General features: G+C 42.0%; 2 protein-coding genes across 3 annotated transcripts in view; both read left to right on the top strand.

Annotated features, from left to right (window-relative positions):
• The window catches only part of amd1 (adenosylmethionine decarboxylase 1), a 28,726-nt gene extending 24,233 nt beyond the window's left edge, over positions 1 to 4,493 (top strand). For both annotated transcript variants that reach the window (XM_064990826.1, XM_064990825.1), the window contains exon 9: positions 104 to 4,493. In XM_064990826.1, coding sequence (XP_064846898.1) covers positions 104 to 247 — 144 coding nt within the window. In that variant the 3' untranslated portion in view covers positions 248 to 4,493. The remainder of the gene's footprint in view (positions 1 to 103) is intronic.
• Positions 4,494 to 6,374: 1,881 nt separating this feature from the next.
• Positions 6,375 to 15,236, top strand: LOC135557518 (ribosome production factor 2 homolog). Its single transcript, XM_064990824.1, has 10 exons — positions 6,375 to 6,464; positions 12,196 to 12,328; positions 12,436 to 12,473; positions 12,714 to 12,753; positions 13,002 to 13,083; positions 13,190 to 13,266; positions 13,690 to 13,789; positions 14,020 to 14,122; positions 14,356 to 14,500; positions 14,670 to 15,236. The coding sequence occupies exons 1-10, from the start codon at positions 6,442 to 6,444 to the stop codon at positions 14,853 to 14,855; spliced, it is 927 nt and encodes a 308-aa protein (XP_064846896.1). The 5' UTR covers positions 6,375 to 6,441; the 3' UTR covers positions 14,856 to 15,236.
• The last annotated feature ends 111 nt before the right edge of the window (positions 15,237 to 15,347 follow it).

Below are 15,347 nucleotides of genomic sequence, written 5' to 3'. Positions count from 1 at the left end.
TGGATGTTTGGCTCTTTTTCAGAAATGTGCTTTATAATGGACTCTATGGCTTCACTGTGCTTGACATTTTCACCTATAACACTCTTTTTATTTTTTACTGTAGAGCTCCAAATGTCGCAGTGTCTTTTCTTCCGCCCAGAAACTCGAGGGGTACAAGCGCCTCGACCGCCAGTTGGCCCAATTCAACGATTACAATTTTGTCTTTACTAGTTACGCCAAGAGCCGCCAGCAGAACCAGCAAAGTTGAGGTTTAAGAATGAAAAAGAAGCGTAAGAAGAAAGGCGGCTGCGTCGCGGGGCTCACCCCCTGCGGCTGCCTTTCTGTCCTAGCGGAGAGGCCCACTCCACTCTGCTGCCATTGTTCAGGATTTCTTGGCATCGAGGCCACAGGCCCTAATAGTTTAAACTCCAGTTTGAATTGTATGCATTGTTGTACCTATAACTTAGCTCTCTTGCATGAAAGTTATTTTTTCTGTTTAGATAGTCTAGTGCACTCTTGCTGTGATCTTGAAGTGCATGTAGAAGAATTAAACATGCTCTGTTTGAGGCTGTCCAGCCTGGCCCAATGCAGCGGCCCCTTCCTGCAGGTCTCCCCCCTCATTCCCCACAGACAGGGCTTTCGTGCCCACTAGTCCAGGGCCCTGACATGCTCAGATGGGTCCACCTCTATGTGCTTAAACATTTTTTTTATAAAATCGGTAAGTTGAAATGCAATCTCCCCCCTTCACTGATTAGCTTCTTATTTGATTTGTTGCAAAAGTGTCCTTTTTTTGAGTGCACTTTAAGAAGTTTTCAGCTCGAGCAGGACTCAGTACCCAAACGTAAAACACCAACTTGTAAAAAAAAAAAATTTTTGGCATATTGAATTTCAAGATGCTTCTAATCACTCAAAGATCAACATGTGAGCTTTGGGCCATAATGTTGTTTGTCATGTTGCATCAACCTAGTTAATGAATTCCTTAAATCAAAATGCCTTTGTCAGTGTTTCACTGAGAGAGGCTGACTGCTGGGCAATGTGATCTAGTTCTTGGCTGTAAACTGCACCGGAGCCAAAATAATTATTGCTAGAATTGGGTTCTCCCCTCACTTCAGTCAGCCATGCTTCTCTCCACCTCGACAATACATTTTGCTATTGAATGTGTCCATAAATAGACAGGCTAAACTTTTTCCCATGCAACAGTATGCGTTAGTGTACATTTAAAACATCAAGTTGGGTACTTCATGGTATGGGATGTGTAATACATGTTTACATTTACACCAAGGCTCCTACATTTATAAACTGGGTGGTTCGCGCACTCAATGCTGATTGGCTGAAAGCTGTGGTAATATCAGATGGTATACCACACCCCCTTGTGCCTTATTGCTTAAGTATACTGCACCAACAGGAAGCGTCTGGTTCTTGGATTTCTCAGTCAGTTTAAACACTTCATTTATCCATTAATAATTGAATACATTATAAAAAAAATCAAAACTTGACACTAGATCAGTCATGTAAGAACAAAGGCTGTGCCAACTGAATGTTGAGGGGCATGTTTAGAATAGCGGAGCCTGTTGAGGGGCTTTATCTGAATGTAAATGACTCAAGGAGACTCAGTCGTCACCTTGTCGCTGTGGTGTGGGCCAGAACAATGCCCTCTGCAGTCCAGCATGGTCAGCCATTGTCTCCCGGCCCAGCGGGTCTCCCCATAACACACAGTAAGCCTCAGCTGGCCCCAGAACCATGCTTGACAGTGGCACTCCTGGCTGCACCGTGTGGCCCTGAATGGAAATAATGACTCAGACTCTGCTTAGTGCAGCGGTTGCCCAGCAAAGCGTTTCTTTCTTTTTAAAAACAATGTACATCCTCTCCCCCCCCCTATACAGGAATCGGTAAGCGCACAATGGAGGCCCACCAATCTGAGCATGCCAGGGTGATCCCGGATCATTCCACACAACTGTTGCATAAACCATTTTATTAATTTTATTGTGCGCAGACATTTTGCAGTGAATTGGTCCCAAATGTGACGCCACTGCAGTTTTTTTTGGAGCACAATCAATACCCTTTGTTCATTGATGGGGGAAAATCCTGTGGTGCATGTGACTACTAGTTCTGTATTGCTTGACAGTGTAGTGTGCTGCGGTCTGTTCCTCCTATGTAGAGTGATGTGCATCACCTTCCAGTTTCATCAGCTCATGTAGATGGGACTGGAGCATCCTGATGTTTTATTGAACGGGTGGGTCGGGGTTAATGTTTATCTACTTTGCCAACAGTGCTGAAGGCAGGCCTTAATCTATATGGTTACTATACAGATATTGATGTTTAAAATATATATATTTTTTAGGATGTTGGATTGTCTTCTCGGGCTGGTCAGTAAAATTCATGATGCTTCTCCTGCCAGTGAATGCAGATTGATTTGAATTTGCTGACAAACCTGGGGTGGATAGGGAACATTTCTTTTGTTTTTGACTGCTGTTTTTAAAAATGTATTTTAAGACTGCCGTTTCTGGCCTGCCTTTAGCACTTCTGAGCGTTATAACCTGTGCTGCGTTGCCCCATTGTTAGGAACTGTAAGATCACGCTAGTTCAGAAAGCTCTTAAAACACCAGAGAATGGCTCATTATATACACAAGTCTGGACATCCCTTCAAATTTGTGCTTTCGGTCATTTCAGCCACACCTGTTGCTGGCAGGTGTGTGCAATTTGATACATTGTACAATGTCCATAGACACACATTGGCTGTAGAATGGCCTTAACAAAGAGCGCTGACATTCAATGTGTCACCGTCATAGGATGCCACCTTCCCAACAAGTAAGTTTGTCAAATTTCTGCCCTGTTAGAGCTGGTCAACAAAGTGCTGTTATTGTGAAGTGGAAACATCTAGGCACAACGGCTCAGCAGCGAATTGGTAGACCTCACAGGACTGCCGAGTGCTTTTTAAAAAATATATATATATTAGTTCTCGGTTGCAACACTCACTACAGAGTTGCTTCTAGAGGCGGGTAGGACCGTCGGCACAAGAACCGTTCGTTGGGAGCTTCATGAAATGGGTTTCTATGGACGCGCAGCCGTACACAAGCCCAAAATCACCATGCACAATGCCAAGCATCAGCTGGCCTTTGCCGCCTTTAGAATATGGAGTAGTGGAAATGCCTTCTCTGGAGTGATGAATCATGCCTAACCATCTGGCAGTCCGATGGACAAATCTGGGTTTGGCAGATGCCAGGAGAACGCTACCTGCCCCAATGCATAGTGCCAAATGAAGTTGGGTGCAGGAGGAATAATGGCCAAGGGCTGTTTTTCATGGTGCGGGATAGGCCCTTTAGTTCCAGTGAAGGGGTCGCTTAACTCAACAGCATACAATAACATTGTAGACTATTTGCTTCCAACTTTGTGGCAATGGGGGAAGGCCCTCTTCCTGTTTCAGCATGTCAAATCCCCCGTGCAGAGGTCCTTTACAGAAATGGTTTGTCAATCGGTGTGGTTGAACTTGACTGGTCTGCACAGAGCCTTGACAGAGCACAGAGCCGTTTTTAGGATGAATTGGAACGCTGACTGAGCCAGGCCTTTAGTGCCCAACATCAGTGCTCGGCCTCACGAATTCTCATGTGGCTGAATGGAAGCAAGTTCCCGCAGCAATGTTCCAACATCTAGTGGAAAGCCTTCCCTGAAGAGTGGAGGCTGTTTTTTAAAGCCGCAAGGGGGGACCAACTGAATATTAATTGCCATGATTTTGGAATGCGGTGTCTCTGTACTTTTGGTCATGTAGTGTGATGGTGTACCGTAGACGGTGACAACCATTTCTCCCCAGGAAGCTAAAATTGTGATTGACGTTGCAAGGGGACCACTAGAATTAGTTAATGTAAGGACCTGGGCAAAGTTGACAATTGGAATATCTTCCCTCCAACATGTCTGGCTTTTTGGAATGGTTTCTTTTTTTTCTCTTTCTGAGGACCAACCTTTGACAGGTATCCTTACCTGCAATGTCATTCTTATGCCTGTAGTGACCCGCCTCCTTTGTGTTCTAAGAGCTGTAGTGACTGACTGGTTTAGGGAATAGGCACCAGCACATTTCACAACTTTTGGTTACTGTTTTTGGATGAAGTCATATTTAGACTTGGTGATCTGCGTATGGGTTAGTTCTGTTGGTTTGGAACATTTTTTTAGAAGCTTTTTTTTTTGTGGGGGGGGGTGCAATTTTGCCTACGGACCAACCATATTTTGTTTTTGTCCAACCCTTTTTGTTGTAAAACCAGTGTTCCAAACTTAGTTTCTAAAAACAATATTTGGATCATGAAATTGTTCTTGCCTTACCCTTTCTTAAAATGTTTATCCTGTGCTGTGTTTTCTGGGGAAGGGAAAAGTCAAACACATTCCCTGATGTGAGGGTGAACTTACAGGATGTACTGAAGGGAACTTTGCTGTTCTAATTATTTTGCTATACTTTGGATGGTCAAGATGTGCTAAATATATCTGTACTATGAGCTTGATGCTTTAATAAATAAAGATGACTCTTCTGTGTGACTTTTTTTTTTATCAGCATTGGGCATAAACTGAAGTAAAGCAGTAAATCCAGGCCACTGCATTGAGCTAAAACCAGAATATCCAACATGTACATAAATATATATGGCATTAATAACGCAAGTGTTAGGCTCAGGTCTGATGCTTGACCTCCCAAATCGGAGCATGACTGGTCGTGATTCAAAATGTTAAGTTAATTTATAACATTTCAAGTTACACGTTTCCCATTCAATTTCTATGTCTCGCGGCACGTTTAGATCGTTTGCTAAAAACCAATACATGGTACCGGGACCGAGTTTGGGAAACACTGCTCAAGGGGATAGGCAGTCTCAACAAGGCGATTATGCTGCAATTCAAATGAAGTCTGCTGGGGATCACTATTGGTTAAAATGTGCACCTACACTATCTCAATTTATTTGCATTTACATTAATATAATTCGCCCTTTTCAGAACTCGGAAATATGTCCTGTATTTTAAATATACTAAATTATCTTTCATTAATGTATTTAAGATACAAAAGTTAACATTTAAAATAAATCGTAATGAAAACAAGTTCAGAGTTTGGGTTGGTGTTGGGTTTGCATAAACCAAAAAATATGAATTTAGTAATCGATTACTTTACACCATTGTTTCCTATGAGATTACTCAGAGGCGCGTTTGATCAGGAAGTGTGATTTCAGAGTGCCATCTTGGAGTTTTTGGAAACATTTCATGCGCAGTTTGAGCTACTCTTGGCTCAGTGCTGCACTCGTGAGTCTCAAATTGGAGGGTGACATTAGCAAATACATTATCCTTATAACGTAATCTGTGATGTTAAAGTAATCGGTTCAAGAACACATCTGATGAAATATAAACAATTAATGGTACCATGATTGTGTTAAAAAAAAAAAAAAATCCACGAATATTGACAACGAAGATCGCCATTTTCACCCCAGTATCTACGTGCACATTCGCCTTCTGCACATCTATCACTCCAGTGTTTAATTTCTACATTGTAATTATTTCGCCACTATGGCCTATTTGTCTTACCTACCCTAATTTTACTTAATTTGCACACACTGTATAGCCTTTTCCATTGTGTTATTGTCTGTACGTTTGTTTATCCCATGTGCAACTGTTTGTGTCGCACTGCATTGCTTAATCTTGGCTAGGTCGCAGTTGTAAATCAGAATTTGTTCTCAACTGGCCTACCTGGTTTAATAAAAAAATAAAATCCAGTTCACTATAATGGGGATCCTGATTTCTGGAAACAATGCTTGCAATACTTCGGTCGAACCTTCAGTTTAATCCTCAATGCAAGGGGACAATCTTTTTTGTTGTTGCTGTTAATTACATTTTAATTCGATTTTTTTTCTCCACATGGTTGTGTAACGGTATAACTTTAGACCGTCCCCTCACCCATACCCGGGGAACTATTTTTTTTTTTTTTTTTTTGGGGGGGGGGGGGGGTCATGTATTGTATTTTGTTTTGTATTGCGTCCACAACATTACATTTTTAAGGGCAATAGTAGCCTACATTTGTGTACAACTCGCAGAATGTCCATGCGTGAGCTTTCAACCGCTCAGGGCGTTGCATCAGCACGAGATTGGAAATTTAAAAATATTTTTTATTAATATCAAATCAATACATAAAGCACATGAGGGAACACAAGCATACATAGATTACAAATAATAGACAATCGAGCTCGGGGGTACAATATCAGATTACAATTACACAAGGACCTTAAGGGACATGCAAGGGGACAATCGTTCTACCCTGGCGTTGACGTGTCGACGTGTTTTATAGCTCTCTATCGTCACCCAATGGCCACATGACAGTACTGCATGTACATGTATCCACTGTACAGGACGACGGATGTGACGCAAAATTAACTGCGACATTTTCCGCTGCTGTAATATTCACGTGGAGTATTTTGAAGCAAGCACACGAGTGAAGTCCTCAAAATGAAACAATACGGAGGAGTAATGTAAGTTGTGTTTTACCAATCAAAGTAGGTCATGCTTAATGTGGTTTTTACCCTTAAACTATAACTTTAGAGTATTTATGTAGTTTAACGAAGTCACTTGCTAGGAAACTAACAATGTAGCATTGGCTATGTAGCTTGTCTAATAAATCTAACGTTCGGTTTCCATCCAATTGGCGACGGATTTTCATGCGAATATACTGAAATCCGCATGAAACAAAATTCGCATTTTACGGCCGTAGATAATTCCATTACATTGATTCGTGGATAAACTGCTATGCGTGATGATGCAGTGCACATAAAAATGCATCGCAATTGCAACTCCGCTGATGTGAGAACCCACGTTATTTAGCTAGTGTGCCCACTTTGATATTGGCACGTGCACTCTAGCCAAATGTTCGCATATACAGTGCGGACATGGCGATGTTATTTTTGTTCAACGGCAGCTAAGTATCTGGTCATTAGAATTAGACACTCAATATTTATTGGAAAGATGCATCAAGCTCGTCACCTTGCACTTTCACCACCCTGTTAAATACATAATGTATTTAATCTGTAGCCTTAAACAGCGTGCTTTCCCGAATAGTCGTAGTGGGAGGACCACACAATGTCATATACATTTTTGTGCATAAAACGTTTCCACCGGAATTTCTCTAAACATTTATTTTACCAACACAAATATCCCACATTGTCTGGCATATTTAAGTTTACCAACATTTTGTGTTTCCATAAAGTGTCTTTACTTTTGTTTATCCGACATGTACATGCTGACCAAACCGCTCGTCCGGCCTCTCCCATCTCCTCAATGGTGTTTTAGGAGCATATACCCACGTGGGTGATTGAAAGATTAATTTAGGTCCACTCTGGTCAGTTGTAGTAATGCTGTAAAGTTTGTTACCAACCTCCATAAAGTCCAAATAAGAAAAATAAGCCTGGAGGAGAGATGACAAGAAACAACTTCAGTTTACTGTTTTATCTGTGGATTAATTGTCAGAGTAGAGGACCTTGTGCATTTATAGGTCATATAACAACCCAATGTTTATATCCCAGAACAAATTAGCTATCAACAGCAAGCTGGCTAAATTGCCATACGTGTTTAATGATTTTCGACCTGTTCTTAAATAAAAATAATTGTTTCTGTGTTTTTGATGTTGATTTTTTTTCTGCCCACTCCAGACGCGATCAGGACACACAGGTTGAAATATCAAAACAAACTCTGAACCAACTATAATGTTTCGGGGACAGGTCGAAAAGCATGAAACATTTATGGCAATTTAGCTAGCTAGCTTGCTGTTGCTAGCTAATTTGTCCTGGGATAAACATTGGGTTGTTATTTTACCTGAAACTCACAAAGTCCTACTCCGACATCGTTTTGAGTTTCTATTACCCAAATTAACTTAAAGAATATCGATTTTACAACAGACATCAATTAATCAGTTTCCTCTACAATCTCATTCTGAACGTCGCATAATCCGGGAATCCGCATGGACCCGGGTCCCAACAATGAGTTCGTACCACACCAATCGTAGTTGATTATTTATTCACTAGAATGTTAAAATGGTGATAAAAGATACACAAAACACAGTCTAGGCTATTGATTGGAACTTAGTATAACGGGCCAACACACTATGGCACGTTACCCAAAATGGGGATTTAAAAGAGAAAGTACATGAGAGAAATATACATTTTGGTGCATTTGTCAGCTATGCAGATTTTAACCCTAGCCTGTCCCCGAACTGCCGCTCTTATGGGTCAGAATATAATGATGTAATTACGCGTTGGGGGTCTCAGATGGGAGGCTCCGCGTGGGTCGTTTAGGCTTCTAAATGACGCACTTCTTCGGCGCACTTCTCTGGTTGTCCTCACGATGTCAGTGTCCTTTTGGCTTTGTGGTCTGATTCCTCGCCCTTGCTCTGATGGGGGTCTTCCGAGGACAGACAGCTCAGAGCTCACAGCGTAGAAATGAAACAGTGTAGATACCACGATTTGATGGAGAGTGGAGGCTAGGTGGTCCGGCTTGAATTCACCTGCTTAAACACAGCTACTCATCCGTAGCATGGGTAGAAGAAACATATTTCTTTGTCTTCACCTTGTGTTGCATTTTGGGTTCGTTGACTTTTTAAGACCTCGGCTGCAGCTCGGTCACTTAGTCTGATATGTTCATTTTTAACTCATGTTTTATACCCATTCGGGTCAGAAGTGGGCGTGGCCGCATTTAGGGCAGTTCTCTGGGCGTACCAAGATAAGGGGCAAGGTCTAGATTTTTACTCAAATCCAATTTTAGACAACTTCACATTTAATCTTTACCAAAATATTCTGTTTGATTTGGACATTTTCCATACAACGTACAATGTATAAACAGCAAGCATATACGGGGAAAACTCTTAGTTACAATGTTTTTGTAATAAAGTCATCTATTAACAAAACAAAAATGACATTAATTTTCATATTCTATCTGTCGTCATGAACACCATTGCAGCTGACGGAAACCATTGTTCCAAAGTCCCTTTATTGCATGTTTAATGTTCTGAGGCTGGTTCTCCATAGTGAGAGACAGGAATTTTGTGTGGCCTACTGTCTTATACACAGTGTAAGGGGATAAAGAATATGTACATAAGGATATATGAATGAGTGATGGTACAGAGCAGCATAGGCAAGATACAGTAGATGGTATCGAGTACAGTATATACATATGAGATGAGTGTGTAAACAAAGTGGCATAGTTAAAGTGGCTAGTGATACATGTATTACATAAGGATGATATAGAGTACAGTATATACGTATGCATATGAGATGAATAAGGTAGGGTAAGTAACATTATATAAGGTAGCATTGTTTAAAGTGGCTAGTGATATATTTACATTTCCCATCAATTCCCATTATTAAAGTGGCTGGAGTTGTGTCAGTGTGTTGGCAGCAGCCACTCAATGTTAGTGGTGGCTGTTTAACAGTCTGATGGCCTTGAGATAGAAGCTGTTTTTCAGTCTCTCGGTCCCAGCTTTGATGCACCTGTACTGACCTCGCCTTCTGGATGATAGCGGGGTGAACAGGAAGTGGCAGTGCAGTCGAGAAGAACTACACGCACGCCTCCAACTCAATCATCAAGTTTGCGGACGACACAACAGTGGTAGGCTTGATTACCAACAACGACGAGACGGCCTACAGGGAGGAGGTGAGGGCCCTCGGAGTGTGGTGTCAGGAAAATAACCTCACACTCAACGTCAACAAAACTAAGAGGATGATTGTGGACTTCAGGAAACAGCAGAGGGAACACCCCCCTATCCACATCGATGGAACAGTAGTGGAGAGAGTAGCAAGTTTTAAGTTCCTCGGCATACACATCACAGACAAACTGAATTGGTCCACTCACACAGACAGCATCGTGAAGAAGACGCAACAGCGCCTCTTCAACCTCAGGAGGCTGAAGAAATTTGGCTTGTCACCAAAAGCACTCACAAACTTCTACAGATACACAATCGAGAGCATCCTGGCGGGCTGTATCACCGCCTGGTACGGCAACTGCTCCGCCCTCAACCGTAAGGCTCTCCAGAGGGTATTGAGGTCTGCACAACGCATCACCGGGGGCAAACTACCTGCCCTCCAGGACACCTACACCACCCGATGTTACAGGAAGGCCATAAAGATCATCAAGGACATCAACCACCCGAGCCACTCATCGTTGTTGGTAATCAAGCCTACCACTGTTGTGTCGTCTGCAAACTTGATGATTGAGTTGGAGGCGTGCGTGGCCACGCAGTCGTGGGTGAACAGGGAGTACAGGAGAGGGCTCAGAACGCACCCTTGTGGGGCCCCAGTGTTGAGGATCAGCGGGGAGGAGATATTGTTACCTACCCTCACCACCTGGGGGCGGCCCGTCAGGAAGTCCAGTTGCACAGGGCGGGGTCGAGACCCAGGGTCTCGAGCGTGATGACGAGACCACTGATAATCTCCCTCGATCTGGGGCTCCGCGCAAGATCTCACCCCGTGGGGTCAAAATGATCACAAGAACAGTGAGAAAAATCCCAGAACCACACGGTGGGACCTAGTGAATTACCTGCAGAGAGGTGGGACCAAAGTAACAAAGCTTACCATCAGTAACACCCTACGCCGCCAGGGACTCAAATCCTGCAGTGCCAGACGTGTCCCCCTGCTTAAGCCAGTACATGTCCAGGCCCGTCTGAAGTTTGCTAGAGAGCATTTGGATGATCCAGAAGAAGATTGGGAGAATGTCATATGGTCAGATGAAACCAAAATATAACTTTTTGGTCAACTCAACTCGTTGTGTTTGGAGGACAAAGAATGCTGAGTTGCATCCAAAGAAAACCATACCTACTGTGAAGCATGGGGGTGGAAACATCATGCTTTGGGGCTGTTTTTCTACAAAGGGACCAGGACGACTGATCCGTGTAAAGGAAAGAATGAATGGGGCCATGTATAGTGAGATTTTGAGTGAAAACCTCCTTCCATCAGCAAGGGCATTGCAGATGAAACGTGGCTGGGTCTTTCAGCATGATAATGATCCCAAACACATCGCCCGGGCAACGAAGGAGTGGTTTTGTAAGAAGCATTTCAAGGTCCTGGAGTGGCCTAGCCAGTCTCCAGATCTCAACCCTATAGAAAATCTTTGGAGGGAGTTGAAAGTACGTGTTGCCCAGCAACAGCCCCAAAACATCACTGCTCTAGAGGAGATCTGCATGGAGGAATGGGCCAAAATACCAGCAACAGTGTGTGAAAACTTACAGAAAATGTTTGACTTCTGTCATTGCCAACAAAGGGTATATAACAAAGTATTGAGAAACTTTTGTTATTGACCAAATACTTATTTTCCACCATAGTTTGCAATAAAATCATAAAAAATCCTATGATTTTCTGGATATTTTTCTTCTCATTTTGTTCTGTCATAGTTGAAGTGTACCTATGATAAATTACAGGCCTCTCGTCTTTAAGTGGGAGAACTTGCACAATTGGTGGCTGACTAAATACCTTTTTGCCCGACTGTATTAATTCGTCTTTGTTACTGTTTGAGTACTGCCAGTACTCAAACAGTAAAAAATGTTGACTGCCCATCCCTTAAACGTACCTGTGCAAATTAGCTATCTGCGTCTCCGAACACCTGTGTAAACGGACACCACAAACGTGTTGGCACTGAAAAATACTGTTGGCTGCAACTGTGTTGAAACGATGTGATATGAAAGTACTGAACGACAGTTGAGAATCAAGTCACATTCAGATGGATTATTTGGCTGTTATGGCTGGCAGAGCCAATTCCACTCTAAACAGAACTTGTAGAGTACTTGGACTATAAGGAGTAATGTTTGGCACATTTAGTCCATTGTTGGGCTAGTGCCAGGTTATATAAATCAGCGTTTTGAAAAGTCAGTTTAATAATACTTTCCTGTGGATATTGTCTCAAATGTCAAACCTACATAAGGACCAACCGCACAGACAAGCAGTAGAGCAAGCTCAAATGTAATTTTGTTCCACACTGGCTTGAGAGATCTTTACACGTTTTTGCAGTGCTTTGTTTGACTGTATACCAATAATTGGTATCGCGGTCTTATTTATTGGGCAAGCAGTTGGCTAATGTTAACTAGCTAGCTAGACTTCCAAACAGTGTTGATTGAGTGCATTTCATTAGATGGAAGAGCGATGCCCGATCATCTGTGCTGTGTTACTCATGTCCCTGTCTTCCATAGCTGAAGTGTCTTTTGTTGTTGAACGAATGTCTCCTCAGAAAACCTAAGACGAAGAGGGCTAAGCGCTTCCTTGACAACAGAGCTCCCAAGCTTACAGAGAACGTCAAGAATGCCATGATCATGAAAGGAGGCAACACCAGTATGACTGTCACCCAGGCATTAAAAGACATTGTACGTTTTCTGACTGTCGACCCTCCTCCCCATCTAGAATCATGAAGACTGTCAAGGTTTGAGAGTGCCAGCTAGATAACTCTCAATGTGTTTTTTTTCTTCTCCAGTATGCCCTGAAGAAACCAAGTGCTGTACTGTACAAAAAGTAAGTGATGGATTCTAACTCAAGTTCATCTTCAAACAAACCCAGTATACTGGTTGTACCGAAAGTATTGTATTTAGTGTTCATCATGTTTTATTTTTTCCCTGTCATTGATAAGTGGATATTTAATACTTGGGCATGAAGGACTGAGTTTACTGAAATAATAACAAGGCATAAATACTAGTCTGTCAATTGCTGGTACTTGAGATGTGTGTTTCATCCAAATGTTGTTTTTCCTTCCAGGAAAAATATAACTAGGCCATTTGAGGATTCTACATCATTGGTCAGTTAACTAAATATGTTGCATGAATTCATTTCCGCATGATATCAGATTTGTTTAACTAGGACATATCAATTGTTTGGGATTGTGATAATTTGTGAACATTCACCTGCTAGTAGTCAAAGCAGTATTTGACACTGTAGACATACTAGCATCATTTTAAAATGCAGTGTATCCACAGCACTTAAAATCAGCACTCCCTGTGGAGTGTAAGAATTTCCAATCATCTGTATTTTGTCTCTTATCTACAGGAATTCTTCTCGAAGAAAACCGATAGCTCTCTGTTTTTGTTTGGCTCACACAACAAGAAAAGGCCAAACAATCTCATATTTGGTAAGCATTTTTGTATTTTGTCAGTTGGAGATGGAGACCTTGCTCTACAGGAGGTGTCTGGTACGTTTCACAGCAGATAAGGGTTTGACCTTTATTTTTTTTTCAGGTCGTCTGTTTGATTCCCATGTGCTGGATATGATTGAGCTTGGCATTGAGAAGTATAACTCCCTAAGTGACATCAAGGTGATGTTTCCTTTTATTTTAAGACATTTTCTATGTAAGTTATAGTTGCGTTGTTCAACATTAGTACAGTGGTGTCATGCACCTTCTCAGTCTGCCAGAATCTTAGTTAATTAACACGGAGTGTTTCATCGCCTTGTCTTTGTCCACAGTCTGCTACAATCGGCCAAATGAATACACCTCTTGCACAGTCTCTCCCGGTGGCCTGAATTAACATCTAGAACTGAACTTTGCTCTAAACACTGTTCTAGGCGCATTGTCTTCCCGTTCTTTAAAAATGCTTTACTTGGAAAATTGTAGTTTTACTGACAAGACACTAATGGCTGGAACAGGCACACTTGGATTGTAAATAAAGTAAGTTGTTAGTGTTCATCTTGTCTTCATCTTGTCTTCCTGTAACTTTGTTTGGTTTCCAATGCATTGCAGAGCAGCAAATGTCCAGAGGGGACTAAACCAATGCTGGTGTTTGCAGGGGATGCTTTTGACCATGAGAATGAACACAAACGCCTAAAGAGCCTTCTTACAGGTACAATTTAGTCTGAAGCTAAACTTTTGAATTTAGTGTTAAGTTGTTGTGGGATTAATTTCAGTCCTACAGTTAAGATTTCCCCTTCAGTTGAAACACTTACTTTAACTAGAAAATATTTAGATAAAACACTTCCCAAATCCTCCATTATTTTGGTCTTATAATAACATTGCATTTCATGTCAATGACACTATTGACCATTTTCTACTCCAACTTGTTTTATTATTCAGACTTCTTCAGAGGTCCTGTTGTGCCTTCAGTGCGCCTGGCTGGTCTGGAGCATGTCCTGCACTTCACTGCTCTGGAGGGGAAAATCTACATGCGCAGCTACAGGTATGTCTGCCTTCTAGCAGCTGGACCATCTACCAGTGTCTCCTATTATTCCCGATAGATTATAACATACGGGCTGTGTCCCAAATGGCACCCTATTCCCCATGTAGTGTAATACTTTCACCGGAGCCCCATGGGCCCTTTTTAAAAGTGACCACCTTCTGTGAAGTTAGTGTCTACCGTCCATCTCACCCCCCCTGAAATGATCACTAGTCAAAGCTCTTTGTTTTCTCCAGATCTCTGTTGAAGAAGTCTGGATGTCGGACCCCAAGGATTGAGCTGGAGGAGATTGGGCCCTCTTTTGACTTTATCTTGCGGAGAACCCACCTGGCATCAGACGACCTGTACAAGACAGCTCACAAACAGCCCAAGGCTCTGAAGGTAGGGAACTGTCTAGTTGCAGTCAACATCTTTTTCACGCTCTTTCAACAGCCGCTATGTAAAATGGCGCAAGAGATTGCTTCTTTTTAAACGTCTTGTCTTAATTGAACTGAAACTTCAAGGCAATCGAAGTCCTCATGTTGCTCTTTGTCATTTCTATTCTTTACAGCCCAAGAAGAAGAAGAACATATCCCACGATACTTTTGGTACCAAGTTTGGCAGGTTGCACATGCAGAAGCAGGATCTGGCCAAGCTCCAGACACGTAAGATGAAGGGTCTGAGGAAGAGGAGGGGCCCGGCTGCCGCTGCTGTTGTGGCGGGAGAGACGTCCCTGAAAACTACTGAAGTAGAGTGAAGTCTTCCCAGGCTTTAATGGACATTTCACAAGCTCACGTCATCAAGTTAACTGTGGATGTTGACTTATTTCTTCAGAATTGTCATCAATGATAAAAATAATGACCCCCACATACATGTTTACCTCCTGCAGGTATGTTTGTCAATGTTTCAAGACAACAATGTGGTGGTGTGCTAATCGATCTCTTTTTAATGCCTTGCAAATTGTCTTCATTCTGTTGCTGGATGTTGCTTATGTTTTGTGTGAATGGCAGGCAGTCTGTGTGGGTGCATAAGAAAAAATTGAATTAGCAATCATTAATCTAGAAAACTTTTTTATTTTCTGTATTTTAAACTGTGTGTACATCGAGGAACAGTTCTCAATTAATACATTTGTTTTGTACATCTTGTCTCGTGCTGTTCTTTTCATAGATGGACTATTTAGCTCTGGTACATTCAAAAATGTTAACATTTTTTGTGAGAGTAAATTTTACTTTTCACTGTGCCACCACAA

Source organism: Oncorhynchus masou, chromosome 16 (assembly GCF_036934945.1).
Source record: "Oncorhynchus masou masou isolate Uvic2021 chromosome 16, UVic_Omas_1.1, whole genome shotgun sequence".
NCBI classification, from domain to species: domain Eukaryota; kingdom Metazoa; phylum Chordata; class Actinopteri; order Salmoniformes; family Salmonidae; genus Oncorhynchus; species Oncorhynchus masou.
Note: the sequence above shows the minus strand (reverse complement) of the source record. Positions and strands in the feature narration are given on the sequence as shown.